Source organism: Rhamphochromis longiceps, linkage group LG3 (assembly GCF_057381845.1).
Source record: "Rhamphochromis longiceps isolate RC_006_pf linkage group LG3, R_longiceps_female_GT1.1, whole genome shotgun sequence".
Lineage (NCBI taxonomy): Eukaryota > Metazoa > Chordata > Actinopteri > Cichliformes > Cichlidae > Rhamphochromis > Rhamphochromis longiceps.
Window position 1 is genome coordinate 62,912,601 of NC_140559.1, and position 25,598 is coordinate 62,938,198.

Genomic DNA, 25,598 nt, shown 5'->3' on the forward strand with positions numbered 1-25,598 from the left:
CAGTTGATGGCAGTGTGTTTTTCCATGACAGAATAATTACACACACCCCACTTTGCAGTTATTTATTTGTAAAAAATGTTTGGAATCATGTATGATTTCCGTTCCACTTTGTGTTGGTCTTTCACGTGGAATTCCAATAAAATTGATTCATGTTTGTGGCTGTAATGTGACAAAATGTGGGAAAGTTCAAGGGGGCCGAATACTTTTGCGACACGCGTGCCCAGGGTTGCCGACCCCTGCTCTAAAGCATCTGATTTGGATTCCTGAGATCAAATATATTTTCCTTTGTGTTTGTTTTCTTCACATTTGTGGCTTTAATGTAGTGTTACATCCTGTTTGTTTGCTTCCATCTGTATACATGTCCAGATTCACTGTTATGTTTCTATTCTTACATTGCTGTGTGATCACTGTTCCCTCTGCTGACTGATGTGACCTTTTGTATCTCACACTGATACTTGTCATATTTGTATCTGCGCCTAAAAGATAAAAAGTTTTCCACGCTAAAACACAGCTCCACCTCCTGCAGTTCTCCCTCTGAACCACTAGATGTCTCTGTTATCTAAATGAAGACGTGCAGCACAGCAACCACAGCAGCGCTCAGATCACACGTGTCCTGTTATTATGTATAAAAGCATGAAACAGGTGAGACAGGTGGGATCAATATTAATGTTGTGGAAATATATGAAAAAGCAACAGAAGAGTGAAAACATTTCCTGTTTCTAGAAAGATCTTTCAGCTCACAGCTGCTCACAGACTGTATTTCCAAGTGACAAACTGCAACTCTACAGTACATCTACAGTATAGATCAAATATATTCTGTATTCAAATCTATTGAGTGATGTTTGAAAGTCTTTCCAGGTGAGTTTGATCCAGGAGGGTCTGAAGCCAGAGTCAGACAGAGACTGTGCAGAGACTGTAGAAGGACAGAGCAGCAGCAGAGCAGTCCAGATACACTGATGATCCTCTGTCAGATCCAGAGGGACACACAGGGATGATGCTGGACTCTACATTGTGTCTGACAGTGGAGCTGTTCTCAGAGCAGTTCACTCTGCAGCACTGACAGTCATCTGCACTTCTTCTCATTCCTCTGTCAGTCACTGCTGGATGAAGCTCTCCTCTCCACCTCCCAGTAACATGGCCCAGTCAGAGCGTCTCTACACACAAGCTGCTGCTGCTTCAACCTCTCTGGATCATCAGGACACAGCTCCTCCTCTCTCAGCACACACACCGTCCTGTTTACCATCATGGCCTCCACCTGCAGAGAGAAGAAGGAAGAGCAGAGGAGATAAACGAGTGTTTCCAGAGACTCTTCATCAGCTGTCAGTCAGTGATGCAGCACATCCAGTATAAAGAGCAGCAGGGACTTCAGTGCTGGGACTGTACTAGGACTCATTGTTGCTTCACTTTTTCTAATCTTTGGATTTTTATTGAAGTTGATGAAAATGTTTTTCCCTCCTAGTTTGAGTTTGGACTTTCATTCATTAGAAGAACCTTGGTGTGTCCACTCTGAGCTCTGTAGGAACCCCAACAACAAGCCCAACAATCCAGATGGACGGTTCCAGCTGTTAACTGGAGGAATTCCATCCAAACATCTGCTCTCACTAAATTCTTCCTCACCTACAGACTGTGTTCTTCACTGCTTTAAACTTGGAAACGAATGCAGTCATTGGTCTGCGTGCTGCTTTGTTCAGAGAGCTGATTGGCTGTTGACAGTGTTTGATCTGAGCGTGTCAGCCGTTACTATGGTGACCATAAAGGTCAGAAACAGGAAGTGTTTGTGTCCAATCCTGAAGCCTGTCACCATTCTCCTCTCACAGCTTCACTGAGAAGCTGCAGCTTTACAGGAAACACTGGATCTTTGTTTCATACTGACTGTGTTTAGTACAATACTGCTGACAGCACCACCCACTCACTCCATCACTCTACTTACTCCAGAGTCTCCAGTCTGTAGTCTGGACTCTGCTGAAGATCAGACAGCTGCTTCACATCTGGATCCTTCAGGTTGTTTCCGTACAGGTCCAGCACTCTCAGATGGGAGGGGTTGGACTTCAGTGCTGCTGCCAGATAATCACAGCTGATCTCTGACAAACCACAGTAACTCAATCTGTATAAAGAATGAAAGATGTAAGTTTATTAGACAAAGTGTGAGCTTTAAATCATTCAGTGTTTCATCATCTGTTCAGAGCTGAAGAAGGTTCAGAATGTAGAAGTTTAGAAAATGGAAACTCCAAACAGCTGAAGCCAACAGGAAGCAGCTTCAAACAGGAAACTGTGCAGAGTTTCAGACTATATGTCCTGATGCAGCCAGTTGGATTTTGGAGATTTGAATCTCTGTTCTGTGACTAAGTCCTTGAATCATTTCTTCCAGTTGGTCCAACAAGACAGACTAAGTGTTGGACATGTGTTGTGGCTCCATTAGGGGAGCTTCTAAATGTGATGTGATGGCCCCTCTGGGTCTGTCAGGTCACAGGACTGAAGAGAGCTCAAACTGGGCACACAGTTGTTCCAGTCTGGACCAAAGACTCTATACTGGGACTGAGGGACTGCTTTGACTGCACCCACTGGGACTTTTTAAAGGCTCATGTTCTCACTTAGATCATCGATTTCTACTTACATTTCTTTCTGGGAAAAATGGGGATTACTTTGGAAACAGGAAGTATTTTCCCCAATAATCAGCCCTGGATTAGTAAATCACTCCAACATGTTCTCAGGCAGAAGAAGCTGTCTTGTTATGAGGGAGAGAAGAAAAAGATTGAGGCACAGAAACTCGTTGAAAGAGAGATAAAGCAGCTAAAATCAGGTGTAAAAGTAAAGCAGAGGATGAGCTGAATAAAGGACACTCAAGGCTGGCTTGGAAAGGAATGAAGTCCATGGTGGGGATGCAGGACAAGGAGCAAAGATGAATGTGATGCTGAATCAGCAGAAGACTTGGACTCATTTGATTCCAGCTTTGATATCATTGATTTCAATGAAGAGCTTTGTGATTGTAGCAAAGGGCTGGTAGCTCTGAGAGTCCCACTGATGAGGTGTTTGTGTGGAAATCTCTTAGTGGGACCAAAGAGAGAAAAAGCCCTGGTCCTGATGCTGTGGGAGGGAAATGATTGAAGTGTGCTGTGAGGAACTGACTGGGAGATTTTCACACATTTTCCAGTCCTCCTTGGAACAACAGGAAGTTCCCAGCATATGGAAACAAAGGTTAAGTGTCCTATGGCACTCAGTGATGATGGTGCTGTGGCCCCACCACCTCCACCTCTTTGTAAAGGAACTAACTGTAATCTGAAGCTTCAAATGGAACTAAGACTTCCTCCACTAGGTGGCAGTGTCTGATGAGAAAGTGTTAGTGGAGCTGGCCTGGAGTCAGAAACAGGAAGATGCAGGATTTGGGCTGAAATGGGGAAAAGTGGTTGGCACTAGTGCCTTAAAGCAAGAAGGTTGTAGGTTGAAGCTTGTTGGCCTTTCTGTGGAGGTTGGATGTTCTCCCACAGTCCAATGAAATGCTGCTTAGGTTCATTGGTGCTTCTAAATTGGCTGTAGGTGTGGATGTGAGAGAGTGCTTCTCTGTCTCTCTCTGTTGGCCCTGTGATGGACTGCTCACCTGTGCAGGTGGACCACGCCTCTTGCCCTATGACAGCTAGGGCACAGGCTGCAGCCCTGTGAGCCTAAGCTGAATAAACAGTTAGCAAAAATTATCCATAGATGGCCTGAAATCCCCCAGTTAGCAGTTTGGTAGATAGCTATGACATGCTAATCCCATCCAGCAGCTGTATTCTACCTGTAAGCTGATCCCTGCTGAGCCAAAGCACTTTTTCATATACAAATTACAACCTTTAATAGAAACCTATTGGTCAGCATCTTATTAGCCTGCTGTTAGCTTCATTCCACAGAAAACTGAGAGAAACTAACAAAGTTGATAAAGAATAAAGAGAAATGTGCTGATTTAAAGCCTTTGAAGTGCTTCAGATGATCTCTGTCCACTTCTGTCCACTCATTCATTCATGTAAGCTTTCTAATGCAGCTTTGATCTTCACAGTCTGCTTCATGAAACTCATTCTAACCCTGAATGTCAGAGTGTTCCTCCTTCTCTTTCCCATCATTCATGCTGGCAGTGGAGGAGATTTGGATGTTGGACTGTGTTTTGGATGATGTGTGTATGTTTGTGTTGGACTGCTGTCTGTAAAGCAAACGCACATTTTGCTTTGGATTTCAGTGTCAGACAGACTTTAAGGTGGAATGAAAAGTTGGAGAGTTTCACAGTGAATTATCCAGTGGAGGATTTTTCTTCTTCTTTGAAGGTTTGAAATGTGAACATTGTTCTGCTGCAGTCAATGGACTAAACCAGAGAAGAAGAAAACAGACTTTACCATGAAGATCCTCAGTGTGGATCAGTATAATATCAGCCTGATGTCTGCAGTTTAGTGTCAGCACAACTTTCACATCATATTCATCTCAGCACAACTAAAACATGCTGACTGACCTCAGAGTTTCAAGTCCACATCCTGGACTCTCCAGGAAACCAGACAGATGCTTCACTCCTGAATCCTGCAGCTTGTTGTCGTACAGGTCCAGCTCTCTCAGATGGGAGGGGTTGGACTTCAGCGCTGCTGCCAGATAATCACAGCTGATCTCTGACAAACCACAGTCCCACAATCTGTATAAAGAATGAAAGATGTAAGTTTATTAGACAAAGTGTGAGCTTGAAATCATTCAGTGTTTCATCATCTGTTCAGAGCTGAAGAAGGTTCAGAATGTAGAAGTTTAGAAAATGGAAACTCCAAACAGCTGACAGAGTTCATACGCCTTTGTCAGGGTCAAATTCAAGCAAGACCATGTGAAAATTAAAACACATCATCCTAGGTGAACTTAAACACCTTTTTTCCCCTTTTGTTAAGACATAGAAAAGTACACCACACAAAAATACTGCAAAAGGAAACGGTCGCCTTATATACATAGTGTATAAACTCAAAATGCACATTTCACTTCAAATTAAGATTAAGGCTTTGAACAGATCACATAGTTCAGTTCAACATATAAGACTTTAAGAATGCACAAGCATCTACTTAAAATCTATTTAATTTATCATCCATGATATTATTTTGTACAATTCCAATGTATTTTGTTCATCTCCCTTAAATAAACAGGCAGTCTTAAAGTATGAAATATTCATATACAAACACATATAAATGTGTGTACTGTCTCAGTGGCTGATAGTACCCCACAGGCCTCAGTGTGAGCTTGAAGACATTTATAATGTTTAAGTAGTTTAATGTGCAGGTGCTGACGATAAACACATTTTGAATGAAAGCCGGGGAACTTTGGTAGCACAGAAACAAGTGGCTATTCTTTGTGACTATATGGATCACTCACAATACCATTATTTCACACAAAGGCACCAAATTAATACTCAAAAAAGCTGCAGCAATACACACAAATATAAACAGTACTTGGTGACTGTTAAGTCTAATTGTTGAATGTTGCCATTGTGTTTCTTAAATTTGTACAGTCTTAGTTCAAGCAGTAGGATCAAAGCCATTCCTTTGATCCTGGCCACCTCTCCAACCACTCTGTGCTGGGGGAGGTTTTATTGTAGATACATCCTATCTGAAAGATCTGTTTCTTTTGATGTAAACTTCCTGGGTTTACGACCCTTTGGTCAGCAGGAGGTAACACACACACACACACACACACACACACACACACACACACACACACACACACACACACACACACACACACTCTTACAGAAGTTCACACATATACATAAAATGCTTTGTCTTAGAACAAAGGGGGCGTGGCTTTGTTCTGACGTGTTTTGTGTGAACTGTCTCCCAATAAAAGGTAGCAGGAGGAGGTCAGATCTGTGGTCATTTTCGTGGTGGACACAGAGGAGGCCTCCCTTTGGCAAATAATTGATCGATCGACTGTCTTGTTTTCTTCATGATGAATAAGTCTCTAGAATTAGCGGGGCTTGTGGAAACACAGACCCAACAGTGACAACTTTGCTTTTAGCCTTTAACCCTTCTTGACTACTTTTGATGTGGCCTCTATATTTTACCTTTAAAAACAGTTTATCTTGCCAATCTGTTATTTTCTCATTTTGACCAACTGTATCAGCACAATTTATCTAAATTCAGACAAAATTTAAAATACAAGTAGAAAGTGATATTTTGACTGTAAAAACCACACACATGTTTAACGAATCATCTTCATAACTTGAAATGCAAATAGAGATTGTACATTTTTAAAAATACGCACACGTTTTGCAAACAACAAAGTTATATGGTACTATTTACCAAAAAATGCAGCCAAGGCTCAGACGTTTTTCATATAATCATTTCAAACTATTTACAGAACAATCAGGTGTCAAACAATAGTTTGTGTCACTCTAACACATATGAGAACAGCACAGGGATAAACCTGCAGGTCTGACAGCAGGTGTGTCACTCAGCGTTTACACTGCAATCTGCCTTTGTTGGCTTTAAGGCAGCAACTGTGACGATCACTAGTAGAACTGACACACAAAACAAAACAACAGCTACACACTAAATACACAAGACAACAAACTAACTTGAGACCAAACACGGTAAACGTCACAAATCTCTCACGTATCAAAACTCTCTCTCTCTTTCGCTCACTCGCTCTCTCTTGCCGGTCACTCCTAAAACTTCCCCCTTTTGCTAAACAACCAAATGTCATGTTTCCATATCATTTTTGATTGGTCGACATGGTACATTTTCCCACCTATAGGGCTTTGGAGCGTGATGTCACGGGAGATGGGTCATGCCCCCTTCCGCCATGACAGTAGGCCAGCCAAAGGATACCATTTCAGCTATGGATCGTACGTGTTGTGTTGTCGGTTGCAACGTTAGATCACACGATCGTGAAGGCAAGAAGCTGGATAACGGGCTCTCTTTTCATCGTTTTCCGTCCTGGAGGCAACGTGAGGGATCCCATGTATCCGATATTACTAAACAAAGACGTCAGGCTTGGATTGCAGCGGTGAGACGAGCGGATATCGAGTTCTCTGCAATCCCCAGCTTTTTGTTGGTTTGCTCACGGCATTTTCTTTCCGGTGAGTTCTAAATTAATTCATATCACTCTTGAAAGGCTTTTAGTGTTATTTTCAACGTGCTGAGGTCATAGATAATGAGATAAAACATGCTAATGTGTGATGCTGCAGAACCACATCATGTCGACTGAGTAGCTTATGATTTGGCATTATTGCAGGCAAACCAGCATATGAAATGGATGTAACAAATCCAGACTGGGCACCAACACTGCACATGGGGCATGACGACATACCTGTATCAGACTCGGACCGGCACTCAAGGCGTACGCAACGGAAGCGAAAAAGAGCACCCATCGGAGGTAAACAACCCCCCCCCCCCCCTCTAAAAACATACTAAATTGCTATCACTGTACACTAATCCGCACATAACTTCCAGATGAATCACACACCTGTCATTGGAATATTGGTGTACATTTACCTTATGTCTAATTTTATCTTACAGGCTTTCGTTATGCAGCTGCAGAGTCTGAAGGTGTGCCCCGTGCAGAAGTGATTGATGAAGATCTGACAGAAGACCAACAGCAAAATCACAATGTCATGGAGGCAGTGGGCAGCAGTTGTGTTGGACAAGTGGAGGTTGAGGTACCAGCTGCAAATGTGGATATACTGAAGAAATGTAAACCTTTTAAAATGATGACAGATTACAAACTCTCAGCTGTGTCTGTAATCAAACCTCTGTAACTTTGCTTCACTTCAGCAGCATCAGCTCATGTTCACATGTTGATTCGTGGTTTGCTTCAGTTTTTGATGGACTGCAGAATATTTTGAAGGTTATCTGCTATAAAAAGCCAGAACAGGAAAATCTGCTTCATGTGTTTCTGTTTGATCCTCAGTGACTTTGACACAAAGGCCTCTGCTGTGATGATCACACCTCTGATCAAGTCTCACAGTGTCAGCTTTGTTTTTATACATATGGATATGTGCTGATAAATGATCAGAGTTATAATATTTCCCACTGTCTGCTGTGTGCCGTGACCTTTGACCTGCTAAAGACAGTCAGCTGTGGATTATTCATTGTTGTGTCTGATACTTAGAACTGTGAGGAAGAACACTACACAGTTAATCAGGGTCCCCTCTCTCTGAATCAGGAAAGGTGGGCAGGCCGCGTGTGGGCCGCGGGCCATACGTTGAGTCTCACTGTTTGAAATGTGAACATTGTTCTGCTGCAGTCAATGGACTAAACCAGAGAAGAAGAAAACAGACTTTACCATGAAGATCCTCAGTGTGGATCAGTATAATATCAGCCTGATGTCTGCAGTTTAGTGTCAGCACAACTTTCACATCATATTCATCTCAGCACAACTAAAACATGCTGACTGACCTCAGAGTTTCAAGTCCACATCCTGGACTCTCCAGGAAACCACACAGATGCTTCACTCCTGGATCCTGCAGCTCGTTCCAGCTCAGGTCCAGCTCTCTCAGATGGGAGGGGTTGGACTTCAGTGCTGCTGCCAGATAATCACAGCTGATCTCTGACAAACCACAGCCAATCAATCTGTATAAAGAATGAAAGATGTAAGTTTATTAGACAAAGTGTGAGCTTGAAATCATTCAGTGTTTCATCATCTGTTCAGAGCTGAAGAAGGTTCAGAATGTAGAAGTTTAGAAAATGGAAACTCCAAACAGCTGACAGAGTTCATACGCCTTTGTCAGGGTCAAATTCAAGCAAGACCATGTGAAAATTAAAACACATCATCCTAGGTGAACTTAAACACCTTTGTTCCCCTTTTGTTAAGACATAGAAAAGTACACCACACAAAAATACTGCAAAAGGAAACGGTCGCCTTATATACATAGTGTATAAACTCAAAATGCACATTTCACTTCAAATTAAGATTAAGGCTTTGAACAGATCACATAGTTCAGTTCAACATATAAGACTTTAAGAATGCACAAGCATCTACTTAAAATCTATTTAATTTATCATCCATGATATTATTTTGTACAATTCCAATGTATTTTGTTCATCTCCCTTAAATAAACAGGCAGTCTTAAAGTATGAAATATTCATATACAAACACATATAAATGTGTGTACTGTCTCAGTGGCTGATAGTACCCCACAGGCCTCAGTGTGAGCTTGAAGACATTTATAATGTTTAAGTAGTTTAATGTGCAGGTGCTGACGATAAACACATTTTGAATGAAAGCCGGGGAACTTTGGTAGCACAGAAACAAGTGGCTATTCTTTGTGACTATATGGATCACTCACAATACCATTATTTCACACAAAGGCACCAAATTAATACTCAAAAAAGCTGCAGCAATACACACAAATATAAACAGTACTTGGTGACTGTTAAGTCTAATTGTTGAATGTTGCCATTGTGTTTCTTAAATTTGTACAGTCTTAGTTCAAGCAGTAGGATCAAAGCCATTCCTTTGATCCTGGCCACCTCTCCAACCACTCTGTGCTGGGGGAGGTTTTATTGTAGATACATCCTATCTGGAAGATCTGTTTCTTTTGATGTAAACTTCCTGAGTTTACGACCCTTTGGTCAGCAGGAGGTCTGACACACACACACACACACACACACACACACACACACACACACACACACACACACACACACACACACACTCTTACAGAAGTTCACACATATACATAAAATGCTTTGTCTTAGAACAAAGGGGGCGTGGCTTTGTTCTGACGTGTTTTGTGTGAACTGTCTCCCAATAAAAGGTAGCAGCAGGAGGTCAGATCTGTGGTCATTTTCGTGGTGGACACAGAGGAGGCCTCCCTTTCGCAAATAATCGATCGATCGACTGTCTTGTTTTCTTCATGATGAATAAGTCTCTAGAATTAGCGGGGCTTGTGGAAACACAGACCCAACAGTGACAACTTTGCTTTTAGCCTTTAACCCTTCTTGACTACTTTTGATGTGGCCTCTATATTTTACCTTTAAAAACAGTTTATCTGTTATTTTCTCATTTTGACCAACTGTATCAGCACAATTTATCTAAATTCAGACAAAATTTAAAATACAAGTAGAAAGTGATATTTTGACTGTAAAAACCACACACATGTTTAACGAATCATCTTCATAACTTGAAATGCAAATAGAGATTGTACATTTTTAAAAATACGCACACGTTTTGCAAACAACAAAGTTATATGGTACTATTTACCAAAAAATGCAGCCAAGGCTCAGACGTTTTTCATATAATCATTTCAAACTATTTACAGAACAATCAGGTGTCAAACAATAGTTTGTGTCACTCTAACACATATGAGAACAGCACAGGGATAAACCTGCAGGTCTGACAGCAGGTGTGTCACTCAGCGTTTACACTGCAATCTGCCTTTGTTGGCTTTAAGGCAGCAACTGTGACGATCACTAGTAGAACTGACACAAAACAAAACAACAGCTACACACTAAATACACAAGACAACAAACTAACTTGAGACCAAACACGGTAAACGTCACAAATCTCTCACGTATCAAAACTCTCTCTCTCTTTCGCTCACTCGCTCTCTCTTGCCGGTCACTCCTAAAACTTCCCCCTTTTGCTAAACAACCAAATGTCATGTTTCCATATCATTTTTGATTGGTCGACATGGTACATTTTCCCACCTATAGGGCTTTGGAGCGTGATGTCACGGGAGATGGGCCATGCCCCCTTCCGCCATGACAGTAAGCCAGCCAAAGGATACCATTTCAGCTATGGATCGTACGTGTTGTGTTGTCGGTTGCAACGTTAGATCACACGATTGTGAAGGCAAGAAGCTGGATAACGGGCTCTCTTTTCATCGTTTTCCGTCCTGGAGGCAACGTGAGGGATCCCATGTATCCGATATTACTAAACAAAGACGTCAGGCTTGGATTGCAGCGGTGAGACGAGGGGATATCGAGTTCTCTGCAATCCCCAGCTTTTTGTTGGTTTGCTCACGGCATTTTCTTTCCGGTGAGTTCTAAATTAATTCATATCACTCTTGAAAGGCTTTTAGTGTGATTTTCAACGTGCTGAGGTCATAGATAATGAGATAAAACATGCTAATGTGTGATGCTGCAGAACCACATCATGTCGACTGAGTAGCTTATGATTTGGCATTATTGCAGGCAAACCAGCATATGAAATGGATGTAACAAATCCAGACTGGGAACCAACACTGCACATGGGGCATGACGACATACCTGTATCAGACTCGGACCGGCACTCAAGGCGTACGCAACGGAAGCGAAAAAGAGCACCCATCGGAGGTAAACAACCCCCCCCCCCCCCCCCCCCTCTAAAAACATACTAAATTGCTATCACTGTACACTAATCCGCACATAACTTCCAGATGAATCACACACCTGTCATTGGAATATTGGTGTACATTTACCTTATGTCTAATTTTATCTTACAGGCTTTCATTATGCAGCTGCAGAGTCTGAAGGTGTGCCCCGTGCAGAAGTGATTGATGAAGATCTGACAGAAGACCAACAGCAAAATCACAATGTCATGGAGGCAGTGGACAGCAGTTGTGTTGGACAAGTGGAGGTTGAGGTACCAGCTGCAAATGTGGATATACTGAAGAAATGTAAACCTTTTAAAATGATGACAGATTACAAACTCTCAGCTGTGTCTGTAATCAAACCTCTGTAACTTTGCTTCACTTCAGCAGCATCAGCTCATGTTCACATGTTGATTCATGGTTTGCTTCAGTTTTTGATGGACTGCAGAATATTTTGAAGGTTATCTGCTATAAAAAGCCAGAACAGGAAAATCTGCTTCATGTGTTTCTGTTTGATCCTCAGTGACTTTGACACAAAGGCCTCTGCTGTGATGATCACACCTCTGATCAAGTCTCACAGTGTCAGCTTTGTTTTTATACATATCGATATGTGCTGATAAATGATCAGAGTTATAATATTTCCCACTGCCTGCTGTGTGCCGTGACCTTTGACCTGCTAAAGACAGTCAGCTGTGGATTATTCATTGTTGTGTCTGATACTTAGAACTGTGAGGAAGAACACTACACAGTTAATCAGGGTCCCCTCTCTCTGAATCAGGAAAGGTGGGCAGGCCGCGTGTGGGCCGCGGGCCATACGTTGAGTCTCACTGTTTGAAATGTGAACATTGTTCTGCTGCAGTCAATGGACTAAACCAGAGAAGAAGAAAACAGACTTTACCATGAAGATCCTCAGTGTGGATCAGTATAATATCAGCCTGATGTCTGCAGTTTAGTGTCAGCACAACTTTCACATCATATTCATCTCAGCACAACTAAAACATGCTGACTGACCTCAGAGTTTCAAGTCCACATCCTGGACTCTCCAGGAAACCACACAGATGCTTCACTCCTGAATCCTGCAGCTTGTTGTTGGAGCTCAGGTCCAGCTGTCTCAGATGGGAGGGGTTGGACTTCAGTGCTGCTGCCAAATAATCACAGCTGATCTCTGACAAACCACAGTCCCTCAATCTGTATAAAGAATGAAAGATGTAAGTTTATTAGACAAAGTGTGAGCTTGAAATCATTCAGTGTTTCATCATCTGTTCAGAGCTGAAGAAGGTTCAGAATGTAGAAGTTTAGAAAATGGAAACTCCAAACAGCTGAAGCCAACAGGAAGCAGCTTCAAACAAACACAACAAGAGAAAAAACTCTGAATGTTTCACATTAAAGTCGTACATTTATCATAAAAACAGGACAAAGACTTGAAAAAGTCGTGTTTTTCCTTCCAGGAACCACAAGGCTTCACTTTTAAAGGTGAAGTGTGAAAGAAATGGACATATTTGAAGTCCAACACCTTTTTCCAGTCACATTATTAAAGCAGACAAACTACAAGCTCATTTTCATTCCAACAAGTCATCTTCTGACCTGGACTAACAACACTGGTCTCTATGTGCAGCTGGCTGTGAGACCAGTGCTCAGGGAGCGTCTACAAAGTGCAACACTGAAAGAACATCACACACTAGCTTTGTCCCAAAACGTCGGCTGCATCCTTCGGAGGACCCGGTATTCGCGGTCTACGTGGGCCGGGTCCTTCAATGACCGAAAAGGCTGGAAGTGCGAGGCTGTGAAATGGGACGGTCTAGCCTTCAGATTTGCGTCACCGCTGTGTTGGTGGAGTTTAATAAACTTGGCCGTCTGCTCCTTGCTATCTAAAATATAACAGGACACTGGCGTAAATTCTCGACCGTCTCACACTTCTGTTTAATCAGTTTCCTGTTTAACGTTTATTCAGCTGTGTGAAAATCCCGGAGGAACTTTGATCTCAGCCAAACCGATTTACTCCGGAACAAATAAAACACCTAAAAAAGGCAAACAATTACATTTTTAAGTTATCCGAGTGACTTATATATCATGTTTAACCTGAGTAGCGAAAGAGCAGGGGTCTGAAAACGATGAAGCCGGGCGTCCGCTGCTCTCGCCGGCTGGAGTGACCATTGAACCCCCCGGCTTGCTAGCGAGCGGGTGGGTAACAGACGTCTCCGAAAACGTCTGCATACTTTTGCAAATATGCGATGTCTTGATAAACCAAGCAGATATTTGAAGTTTACACAGCTACTTTCTCGCCTGAAAATATGTTAAAAGTTTATTTTGTGACCCAGAAAGATTAATAAGAGTAATTTGAAAACTTAGTAGCTGCCGCCATTGTTGGCAGCTGAAATTTGGCTGGGCCACGCTATGAATTCTGGGATATGGTGGGCCACGAAGGACACACCCGACGAATCCTTCAAATTCGGGGAAATGAAGGACGCATTTGTCGGGCACATTTGAAGGAGTCGACAAATACGGACAGCCTTCATCGCCTGGCTGTGACGTAATCGGCCTTCAAATGCAGCCTCTGGAGGATGCAGCCGACGTTTTGGGACACAGCTACTAATTTGCTTCCATCATCCAACCTGAAGAGGAAACAGAGACGCCTCCCCTTCAAAGTAAAAGCTGCTCCTTTTGGACACAGTATCAGAGAAAGTCTACAGTATAACATAGAAAAGACAGAACAAAGTTTTGGTTGTTTTTAAATTGTGCAGAAATGAAACTACACTAAGCTCAATTATGTGACTGACATTTCATCCCATGTCAGTTTGGCCTCATCCTGGGCCGGATTATCCAGCACACACTCTGACCACAGGCCCAGGGGCCACGCACAGCTGGGCTCCATCCAAGAGACAGGAAACAAACCAACACAATAATTAGGGCTGCTCGATTATGGCAAAAATGATAATCACGATTATTTTCACTGAAATTGAGATCTCGATTATTTGACGATATTTATTTAACCCTTTAAGACCTACTATAGCACCAAGTCCGCCAGAGCTTATATTATATTTTTACATGCTGTAGTGCCATTTGTGGGAGCATTTCAAGTTGCTATATAACTGTTATAGCCCATATTTTAATAATATGTATACATTAAGTCCATAGTAACTACATTAATTGCAAAAAAGTGCAATAAACTACAAAAAAATTGAAAATAGTTTTTGTTTTTTTACATATATTTCTACTTGGAGAAATTTAAGAGGCTTATCCCTCAAAACTTTAAATACAAAAAAGTTGCAAAAAATAGTTTACAATAACAGGAAACTTATTGTGAGTGTCTTCATAGTTTTATTTAGGAGATACACCAATTTTTATATACTGCAGGAAAAACGAAAAAACAATCCTATGATGCAAATTTGCAAAGAAAACAGCATGTGCATCAAAATAAACTATTTCCAGCAGTGCAATTCGAGTTCTAAGCATCCCAGAAACTATTCAGAAAAGTCAAACATGACCAGTATAGGTTTTTAAGGCCTACAAGTAAAAAAAAACTACATTTCCGCAAAAATGACATCACTTCCGGTTTCGGCCAGGAAATGGCGGACATGTGATAGTTGCGCTGACGACTTTTTCAATGTGGGAAGTGTTACGAACAGCTGATCGGATCGGCGAAGCGTGTTTCTGGAATATTATGCTTTTGTTCCTGCAAGCGCTTTTTATGCAATTTTTGCAAAGCTATATGTGGAACGAAACCGTGACCGAGGACAAGCTGATGGCATCAGATGTAAGTACAACTCCTCTGGTTTCATATGCAAACAAATTATTGCGCTAGCTTACATGGTTCAGGTTCTACAGGGATTTAAAAATAGTTACACAAAACGGAGCATGCTGCTCTGACCGGCTTTAAAGGGTTAACAATGACTTTAAAAAATAATATAAAATAGTGTGCAACACCACTGAAGTTTTTTGTTTTTAACCTCTCTTTTCAACCAACGGCAGTCACTCTCCTCTCCAAATAACTTCTGCTTAGCTTTCCGAGCTTCCCTCGGGTCCTCTTAATCAGCGGTCTCCAACCTTTTTTGCGCCACGGACCAGTTTATGCCCGACAATATTTTCACGGACCGGCCTTTAAGGTGTCGCGGATAAATGAAGGAGGGGCTAATAATCGGCTCAGTCATTTTTAATGATCGTTGAAAGCCCAGATCGTAATCGTGATTAAAATTCGATTAATTGAGCAGCCCTACCAATAATAAAAGCACCATGTGATCTTCTTACATCTTCAAGACAAACATAGTAAAAACATGAGCATATGTGTTTCCTGATAAAATGATGTGACAGGTAGAACAGAGTAAAGTGGTGGTGTTACAGCCTTTCTCCCCTCTGCTGCCGAGGCTGTTAGTCTCTCCCAAACTCAGCTACAGGACTTCCAAATGAATGAAAGCAGCAGAAGTGGCTTTACAAATGAAAGAGGAAGAGGAGAAGAAGAGGAGAGGGAGGCCACCCTGACCATCACTCCAGCTGAAAACATCACACTTCCATTAAAGTTGGTGAGGAAATGTTGAGCAGGATGAGCTGCTGGCTAATCTGGAGGCTGTAGCAGCAGCTCACAGTCACAGTGGATTTCCACTCATGAAAAAGCTCTGGCTGCTTCATTTCTCATCTCATATCAGAGACTTTAATGCTTCACTGAAGCTGTACTGTGATGCTTCCATATCCCAGTGAGGCCTCCATAATGATTTCAGCTGTTCTGTACACACACTGTGTGCCCTGTATGGCTCAAAGTCTCTGCAGCCTGTTTTTATCTGCTATCATCAGATCTTCATCATCCTCATTCACATCCCTCACACACTCTACAGCCTCATCAGCACCGACTTCATCTTCACTGACTGATGGAGCACAACATGAACCTGTGGAGGCTGAAACACTGTCCTGTCAAACATCTCCCCGTCACCACTCCACTTCTGTCAGCCTTTAAATGAACCCTGCTCAAGTCTGTCACTTCTGTTTGGAGCCAAAAGGAAAAACTGTTGTTCAGTCGTTTGGAAAGACAACATTTCTGAAAGCACTCAAACTTCTTCACATTTGTCTTCAGACACATCCTGAACATTTAGGAACTAAAGAAAGTTTCAAACATCAAAGACCTGAAATATAGAAAAACAACAACAGCCGCAGTCAGTGAACTCACCTCAGAGTCTCCAATCGACAGTTTGGACTCTCCAGTCCAGCACACAGAAGCTTCACTGCTGAATCCTGGAGGTAACTATTTCCACTCATGTCCAGCTCTGTCAGATGGGAGGGGTTGGACTTCAGAGCTGAGGCCACAACTTCACAGTGAGACTCTGAGAGTAGACACTCAGTCAGTCTGTGATGATAGAAAATATAAAATGTGTTATTATAAAAGCAGAAAATCTGCATTATAAACACAGACTGAATGTATATGAAGACAAAACAGAGTGAGGTCATAATCTGATGAATCTGCTCTTCACATCTGTGCTTCAGCTCCTCTTACTGTGTTTGACATGACACAACGATTGAGTCTCTCTCAGACCTGCAGACTTTTAATGAGAATCTTTGTTTGGCTTTAATCTGCAGATGAAGGAGGAAGATGGTGTCACATTTAGGCTTCCATAATGTCCACAGTCTGTCACTGAGATCTGATCCAGAGTCAGAGTGAAGACACACATTTGGACTGTTTCCTGTTTTGACTCCAGAACATTTTGAATGAGTTCAGCTCAGTGAAGAGTTCCAGCTGGAAAGATGATCTCTGTTTGCTACCTGCTGTCAGGTACGACTGTTCACGTCCACACGCAGGAAAAACCTGCTGACTGTTACCAAACGGAGCAGAAATCTCATCACTGGACAATAATGATGAATGAACTCAGAGCTGCTGATATCAGATCTGATTTCAGGGGAACTAAACACAGAAATGATTGGCTCATTTGAGCTTTCTGAGCCATTATCTGCTGGTGTGTCGCTAGTTGGCAGAAAATGATTTGTATTCCTGTTCAGGGCTTCAGTGTTTATGAGTCCAGATCCAGGTGACAGCAAGTCAAAATGATGTTACCTGTCTGTGTCCAGCAGCAGCCTGTATTCACTTTGAATATTGTTATAACCTGACATGGATCAGTTTGTCTTTGATTGGTTTGTAAATGTCACTGTTTCCATTGGACCTGAGTGACGTACAAAGACAGAGAGGGAGAGAAAGGAGAGAGAGGATGGAGACAGCAAAGAGAGAGCAAACACAAACAGGTGAGAGTGGACAGGTGACCAAGGTCAGCAACCAATCAGAGAGCTTCTGTTTGACCCACAGTCACTGATGATGACTGCACATAACCAAGCAGTGTGTTACTCTGATATCAAATATGGATCCTGCTCTTATAATAATGATCATCAGATGATATTATTGTGTTATTTTGTAGCTGAATACGATGTTTGTGTGATTATCAGTGAAAGAAGCAGTGAGGAGGATGGAGAGAGAGAGAGGACAGAGGGTGAAGTTAGAAACACTAAAAGGATTTTTCATGGATTTCATGGATGATTTGAGTGATTTCCAGCAGGACACTTAAACATGTCAGTGGACGTCCTAAAGAACATATTCACTGATATGAAACGTGTCATTGAACAGGATTAATATCAGTGGAAACATGGTGGAAACAGCTGTGACTGCATGGATGTGACACACTTCAAATCTGTTCTCCACTCTTGGATTTGGGATCCATGGAGCTGCTGCTGAGTCTGTACAATAAAGGAATGGTGTGGAAGGTTGCAGCGTACGGACACAAACACTTTCTGCTTACAATCTGATTTTATTTTCAACATTAAACTACTAACCTACACTGATCAATGATGTTAGTGATCACATCTGGACTCACCCAGCCTTTCTGCAGTTCCTCACAGCTGGAATCAGTCTCTGTTGTCCCCGCTTTGATGTGTTGTACTTCTGCAGGTCCAACTCATCCAGAACCTCCTCTGACATCTGCAGCATGAAGGCCAGAGCTGAACACTCGATCTCAGAGAGTTTCTTCTCTGATCTGTTCTCTGACTTCAGGAACTCTTGGATCTCCTGAAATAATGAGAGGTCGTTCATCTCCATCAGACAGTGGAAGATGTTGATGCTTCTGTCAGGAGAGATTTCATCACTGTTCATCTCCTTCAGGTTGTTGATGACTCTCTGGATGGTTCCTGGACTGATCTCTGTCTGACCCAGCAGACCTACTAAGAGTCTCTGGTTGGACTCCAGACAGAGGCCATGAAGGAAGCGAACAAATAGGTCCAGGTGGCCATTTTTACTCTGGAGGGATTTATACATGGCTCTGCTCAGAAATACATCAAGTGATTGGAGATCTTTGTCATCAAAAAGACTGAAAATCATCTTGGTGAAAGATTCTGATTTTAGAAACATCTTCAGCACCTCCGTCTTCCTGTTGGTGTGACAGTGGAACATGTAGACAGCAGCCAGAAACTCCTGAATGCTCAGATGAACAAAGCAGTAGACTGGTTTCTGGAAGATCACACACTCTCTTTTGAAGATCTCTGTACAAACTCCTGAGTACACCGAGGCCTCTGTCACATCCAGACCACACTGCTCCAGGTCTTCTTGGTAGAACATGATGTTTCCTTTCTCCAGATGTTCAAACGCCAGCCTCCCCAGCTTCAGAAGAACTTCCCTGTCAGCCTTCGTCAGCTCCTGTGGACTCGTCTCATGTCCCTCATGGTACTTGTTCTTCTTCCTCTTTGTCTGAACCAGCAGGAAGTGTGAGTACATGTCAGTCAGGGTCTTGGGCAGCTCTCCTCTCTGCTCTGTAGTCAACATGTGCTCCAGAACTGTAGCAGTGATCCAGCAGAAGACTGGGATACTACACATGATGTGGAGGCTCCTGGATGTCTTCATGTGGGAGATGATTCTGCTGGACAGCTCTTCATCACTGAATCTCCTCCTGAAGTACTCCTCCTTCTGGGCGTCAGTGAAGCCTCGTACTTCTGTTAGCCTGTCAACACATGTAGGAGGGATCTGATTGGCTGCTGCGGGTCGGGAAGTTATCCAGACGAGAGCGAAGGGAAGCAGATTCCCCTGGATGAGGTTTGTCAGCAGCTGGCTGACTGATGACTTCTGTGTGACATCAGACAGCAGCTTCCTGTTGGTGAAATCCAATGAAAGTCTGCTTTCATCCAGGCCGTCAAAGATGAACAAAAGCTGAGAGACAGCCAGCTTCTCTGCTGTGACCTTCTGTAATGTTGGATGGAAAACATGGAGCAGCTCCAGAAGACTGTACTGCTCATCTCTGATCAGGTTCAGCTCCCTGAATGAAAGCAGAACCACCACACTGACATGTTGGTTCTCCAAGCCCTCTGCCCAGTCCAGAGTGAACTTCTGCACTGAGAAGGTTTTTCCAACACCAGCCACGCCGTTGGTCAGAACCACTCTGATGGGTCTCTGTTGGTCAGGTAAGGCTTTAAAGATGTCCTGGCACCTGATTGGAGCGTCATGGAGGGCGTCCATCTTGGAAGCTGTCTCCAGCTGCCTCACCTCATGTTGGGTATGAACCTCTTCACTCTGTCCCTCTGTGATGTAGAGCTCAGTGTAGATCCTGTTGAGGAGGGTTCTACTTCCTGTTTCATCACTTCCTTCAGTCACACGTTCACATCTCCTCCTCAGACTGATCTTATGTTCATCTAAAACCTCCTGCAGACCAACATCTGCTGAAAGAAAGAAAAACAATGAGACTAAAGAGAAAGAAAACTCTTCAATGTCTGAACAACACAAGAAGTCCAGTTTTCAGAAATGAGTCCATCAGCAGACAGATGTTCAGTCTTACTTTGTACACAGCTGCTCTGACTGGCTGTCTGCAGTCCAGCTCTGCTTCTGGATCTTTCTCCACACTGGGGACAGGAGGAGTCTCCTGATGAAGCAGACTGGTCCCAGTATGAGGAGATGCACTGTCTGCAGAACCAGTGTCCACAGTTGGTAGAGACTGGATCCTTCAGGACGTCCTGACACAAAGCACAGCAGGACAGCTGCTCCTCATCACAAACACCACTCCTCTTCCTCTCTCTGTGAACACATTTCTTTATCACTAAAACATTTACTGTCAGTGAAAAACATCCAGATGTGACCAAACTGCAGTTCCTCACAGTTCCTTTGATTTCATCAACACTAATGAGCTGCTCTTCCTGTCTGCCTGTCTCATTAAACACTGAGTGATGAATACAAACTCAACACTTCCTGCAGACTTCCTGACTTCACAATAAAAGCTTTCCATCAGAGAGACAGTTATGACTTTCACTGTTTTACAGCCGCTGTGTGCAGATTATCTGGGTCAGTTCACTCTGAAGCAGCTTAGAAGTGTCCGTGTAGAGCCGTGGTCTGACACACAGAGACTTCTGATTTTCTCTATTTAAACAAACATGATGAAGATGAGCAGATTTCTCTTCTAGTATAAACTCTGTGTCTCTCTGGCTGGCTCATGATGGCTTTTCAGGTTTTATGTTTTGCTCTCTCCTGCTATGGTTTTGCCTGCCTGGGTGGAGCTTGTAATGGCCTCTCACTCTTGGTCCACACAGTTATGATGATTACACCACCTGTTGCTGATTCACCTGGGCTTACCGGTAACCATTTAACACTGCGGCATGGAGCAAGTCAAAGTGGAGATACTTCTGTCCACCTTTGATTAGACTCATTATAAAAAGGAAACAAAGTTTGAACACAGTCATGTTTCCAGTTCACTGACTTACATTTATTCCATGGACACTCACTCTAACCTGAAGCACAGCTACAACCCAACATTGTTGAGGCCTCATCTCCTCCTTTCCTGACTGTAGAGGTTAAATATGCAACAACCAACAAATAAAAGAATTTGGTTCATTTCAAAGAAATTCACACGGTGACCAAGTAAAGTAACCGTAGTAAAGGAGACAACATCCCGTTGATGGTGGGATTATTTGAAAGATTTGCTTTAGTCACGTCTCCAAATGCAGTTGAACCACCCGTGGATCCATGTTTGACCATTCTACCACTCTGAGCTCTGCTTTTGAATCATTTTATTATTATCATCATTCATTTATTCATTCTTTGGAGGGGGGCTATTTCCTAATGCCGCCCTAATAAGCTGATGTTCAAGGGGAAATATAACAGAAACTCTTTCAGTGTTATTCATTAATAAATTAACAGATAAACTGTGAAGAAGAAAAAAACTGAGATTTAAAGGAGAGAGTGAGAAACTTGATCATCCATCCTCATAATACATGTTTATCAGTATCTGCTGTGACCATACTGCAGTAATAACTACAAGTCTACATTTCTGTGACTGTTGATCAATCACAGCAGGAATCTGAGCTCATCTCTGCACACAGAGCAGATTCAGCTCTGGGATAAACTGCTCGCTTCACGTCCTTCTCAGCTCACAGACACTCATCCTGATATTTTCCTTTAACATTTGATGGTATAATTCATCTGAGTTTACACTTTATCTGCATAAATACAGAAAAACAGACCCAAACACCAGAAACCATCAGTTTCACCATGTAGAATATATTGTTGTTTCCTTGCTTTTAATTCAGAGAAAAACTCTGATTTGGATTTTCTCTGTTCTCTTTGCCACAGCCCATCCCAGCAGCAGCTGAAGCAGCTGACTGTCACAACACTGAATAACACTTTAGGAGGAATTTCAGAGGTCAGTAAAGCTCCAGTTTCAACATCAGTTAATTAATCATAGTTCATCATAAATGTGAACCTGGCTGGCACACATGTTAATGTTATCCATTTAAATATTAGCAGTTAGCTGAGGCCACAAGAAGAAGAGGCCCTAGAAGAACAATGGATGATAAGATTAGATTTTCAAGACTAGGCAGAGACGTGTTTTCCTTTACTGTCTCTTACAGAGGAGGGAGCAGATACCAGACGAGGTCACGGAGGTACGGGGAGGATTCGCAGCAGACAGCAAGACTGCCACGTCCATGCGAGAGAGCGATGGCTACGATAATCTCTGTTTTTGTCTCCCTATATAATGTTGTACAGCCCATTTGAGGGTTAACACAATCATCAGTCCTTCTACTTAAGTATGTTTGACACTTTGTTTACACCTAAATTAACTTTACTGTTAACGAGTTTTCATGTTTCTGTAATCCACCAGTGTGCTCATGCTTTTTTAAGTGAAAACATATTTTTAATGATCAAATATAATTATGTTTGTTATTTGTGGATTTTAAATGTCCTTGACAGAGACAGATGATGATCATTATCCTGCACTGTGGTCTCAGGTTTGGTCGAGCTAGCACAAAGAATGGCTATGTTGAACTTCCTCCTGGGATCTACACTAAGAAGTGAGTCCAACATTAGCAGGGTCTCTTTCCTTTATCTGGATTCACTTTAGCATTCACAGTCACGTGAAGCTTGTTATTAACTCGATAAGTCAACCCAGGGTTTCAGCTGAGCGCTCACATGAAACACATGGTGTTGGCAGCATCTGATCAATCATATTCATGGAGACGTGTATCAGCAACAGAGCAGCTGAGTTTGCAGAAGGAAGTCAAACTAAACCACAGGAACAATATGAGGAGATTACACACATAATAAAATACTAGCAGTAACACAGCTGCTGCAGACAAATCAGTCGTGTGATCGTGTGTGAGAGGAGAAGGACTGTAAAGGAGTTTGGTGTTAAAAGCTCTGTATGAATGTGGGAGACTTTGAAGGGCTTTAAAAAGGCCAATATAAAATAAAAGGCAGCAAAATTGCTGAGTGTGAAAGTCACCAGACTTATCAGACCTCTGTGATTAAGACCTGTAAGAACACCTGTTTGTACTTGTTGGCATTATATCAAACACACACGTATATTAAGCCTTTGTTTGAACTCTGGTTGAATTTGTTACTTTCAGACTGTGAAACATCACAGAGGCTGCAGCTGCAGATCTTTTATTCACCTGGAAATTTACTTTAAATGTTAGATGGAAAATGTGTTGCTCAGTTTAACCAAAGTAAGAACAAGAATCCATAAACCTTCATAAAGACAAACATCTCCCAGAACATTGAGCTGCTGAAGTGTCACTGAAGGGAAAAACTATTTGTCCTCCTCCATCCAGCAACACCTGAAACACCTGAGTGGAAGCTCCTCCCTACACTGTGTTTGAAGCAAAGCACAAAGGAGACACCTGCTGGAGCAGCTGGAGTCCTACAGACACTCAGCCTCTTCACTACACAAACACCTCCTACAACATCCACTCTTTCCACTCTGACTGCTGTGTTTGTGGAAACACTCCAACACACACCGCTTCACATACCAACATAGAAATGTGTGAAAAAGAGCTGAGCTGATATTAAACATGAGGATTTATTCAGAAATACAGAGTCAGGAACAACATCTAGACACACATTACCTCTCAGCAGCAGAAGAACAGCCTTTAAAGTTTATATCAAAAACCTTCGACATGTTGCTCTTTAAGGAAACACAGCTGGGTTCAGGTCCAGGAGATTCTGGCCTCTTATTGATCCTAAAAGAAAAACAATAAATGTCACAGCTTCATGAGACAGGAAGGAAAAACTGGAAATATTAAATTAAAGACATGATGAACAATCTCATAAAAATAATGTACTTACTCTTTGTCACATAACAGTCTTTTGTTAAAGTTTACACCAACATCCTTCGACATGTTGCTCTTTAAGGAAACACAGCTGGGTTCAGGTCCAGGCTCTGGATTAGTTTCAGGGTTATGTCCAGCTGAGCCTGGTACGCCCCACAGCTCTGGGCTTTAAAACAACACACACAGAGGTATGAGTGTGAATAATGATGGAGCAGTGATGTGAGTGCTGAGCTGTGACATGGAGAAGAGTCATGGACAGTTAGAGATGGTCATCTCACCTCTGAGCTTTGGTCTGGCTCTCATGTTCCCCACACAGAGTGCTTTTAGAGGGAGGGACTCCCTCCTCTCTGTCCTCACACTGATCCATGCTGCTCAGTTCACATCAGCTCACACACACTTTCTACCTTCACCTGCAGAGGAAACACAAATCATTCATGTGCACATCAACTGAGAGCTGCAGAGGTCGTGTCTGATGTGTTGGACTAACATCCATCTGAGACGCAGCTTTCATCAGTTCACTACAAAAAGTGTCACAGAGCCCAGTTCAGCCTCCAAATCCTCCATTACTGTAGTCCTACAAAGCAGCAGGTCAAACATGGCTGCAGAGAGCAGCTTTATGTCAGTAACCATGTCCAGGACCGAGCTGACTGCTTACAGAGTTCATACTCTAACTGCTAGCTGCTCTGCTAGCTAAGCTAACTCAGTAACAGTGACTCTGACAGCAGTTACTGTGGAACAGCGGCCGAGCTCAGGACACATTCAGTGTGTTTAGTCTGAGTCCTGGACTCTGATTCAATGGATTCAATCCAGCTCAGAGTTTCATGTGTTCATCAGAATAAAATACATGTACTAATATAACAGAAGTAATGCTCTGAATGCAGGACTGTAATGGAGGATAAATAAGGTTTTTACAGCCTGAAAGAAACATTCAGTTCATATATTTGTAGACAGTGAAGCAGCTTTTAATACTGCAGCTGTTTCCTTCACCTGTGTGTGTGTGAGCCACACCTTCATGTGCTGCTTTAGAAATATGTGGTCTGACTGCTCAGACTGAGTCTAGGAGGAAAGTTCACACGCTGGAGAAAGTTTTGTTCCTAACTTTGTCAGAGTTCGGCTCCAAAGACAAAGAAGATGGAGCTCACAGTCTGTAGATGGTCCTCAGTGTGTGTGTGAAGCCAAGAGAGCACACAGGAGTGTGTTTATGTCAGCAAATCAGTGTGTGTGAAGAGTCTGAGGGAGTGTGTGAATGAGACTAAACACTGAAACCAACAGTCCAAGAAAAGCGTCTGGACTTCTTTAAGTTTAACTTAAAGAAGTCCAGACGCTTTTCTTTTTGTCTCCATAATGTCTCCATAATGCTGCAATGTTATCTGCCCCAGAAACACTGTGCAGAAGCTCTGATGGTGACACAGAAAAGTCACAGTGGAGATACTTCTGTCCACCTTTGATTAGACTCATTATAAAAAGGAAACAAAGTTTGAACACAGTCATGTTTCCAGTTCACTGACTTACATTTATTCCATGGACACTCACTCTAACCTGAAGCACAGCTACAACCCAACATTGTTGAGGCCTCATCTCCTCCTTTCCTGACTGTAGAGGTTAAATATGCAACAACCAACAAATAAAAGAATTTGGTTCATTTCAAAGAAATTCACACGGTGACCAAGTAAAGTAACCGTAGTAAAGGAGACAACATCCCGTTGATGGTGGGATTATTTGAAAGATTTGCTTTGGTCACGTCACCAAATGCAGTTGAACCACCCGT

At 42.5% G+C, this 25,598-nt stretch overlaps 3 protein-coding genes across 3 annotated transcripts in view; 1 reads left to right on the top strand and 2 right to left on the bottom strand.

Moving 5' to 3' along the window:
* The window catches only part of LOC146675664 (uncharacterized), a 300,511-nt gene that overhangs the window by 127,613 nt on the left and 147,300 nt on the right, over positions 1-25,598 (top strand). The gene's annotated exons all lie outside the window — the stretch shown is intronic.
* Positions 257-15,546, bottom strand: LOC146675671 (ribonuclease inhibitor-like). The gene is made up of 4 exons (XM_085400811.1): positions 15,530-15,546; positions 12,296-12,472; positions 1,931-2,104; positions 257-1,255 (listed from the first exon to the last, which is right to left on the bottom strand). The coding sequence occupies exons 1-4, from the start codon at positions 15,544-15,546 to the stop codon at positions 1,243-1,245; spliced, it is 381 nt and encodes a 126-aa protein (XP_085256937.1). The 3' UTR covers positions 257-1,242.
* LOC146675672 (protein NLRC3-like) lies at positions 16,586-24,261 on the bottom strand. Its single transcript, XM_085400682.1, has 6 exons — positions 24,109-24,261; positions 23,847-23,996; positions 23,627-23,740; positions 20,071-20,306; positions 18,127-19,954; positions 16,586-17,424 (listed from the first exon to the last, which is right to left on the bottom strand). The coding sequence occupies exons 1-6, from the start codon at positions 24,195-24,197 to the stop codon at positions 17,361-17,363; spliced, it is 2,481 nt and encodes an 826-aa protein (XP_085256808.1). The 5' UTR covers positions 24,198-24,261; the 3' UTR covers positions 16,586-17,360.

What these genes read in the sequence shown, in the direction of transcription:
- LOC146675671 (XM_085400811.1), bottom strand. An exon ending in TGTGGACTTGAAACTCTGAG is followed by an intron (nt 2,105 to 12,295) that starts GTCAGTCAGCAT and finishes TTCTTTATACAG; the next exon opens with ATTGAGTTACTGTGGTTTGT.
- LOC146675672 (XM_085400682.1), bottom strand. Translation starts at nt 24,197, where the DNA reads ATGGATCAGTGTGAGGACAGAGAGGAGGGAGTCCCTCCCTCTAAAAGC. An exon ending in AGACTGTTATGTGACAAAGA is followed by an intron (nt 23,741 to 23,846) that starts GTAAGTACATTA and finishes TTTTTCTTTTAG; the next exon opens with GATCAATAAGAGGCCAGAAT. An exon ending in TCAGAGCAGCTGTGTACAAA is followed by an intron (nt 19,955 to 20,070) that starts GTAAGACTGAAC and finishes TCTTTCTTTCAG; the next exon opens with CAGATGTTGGTCTGCAGGAG.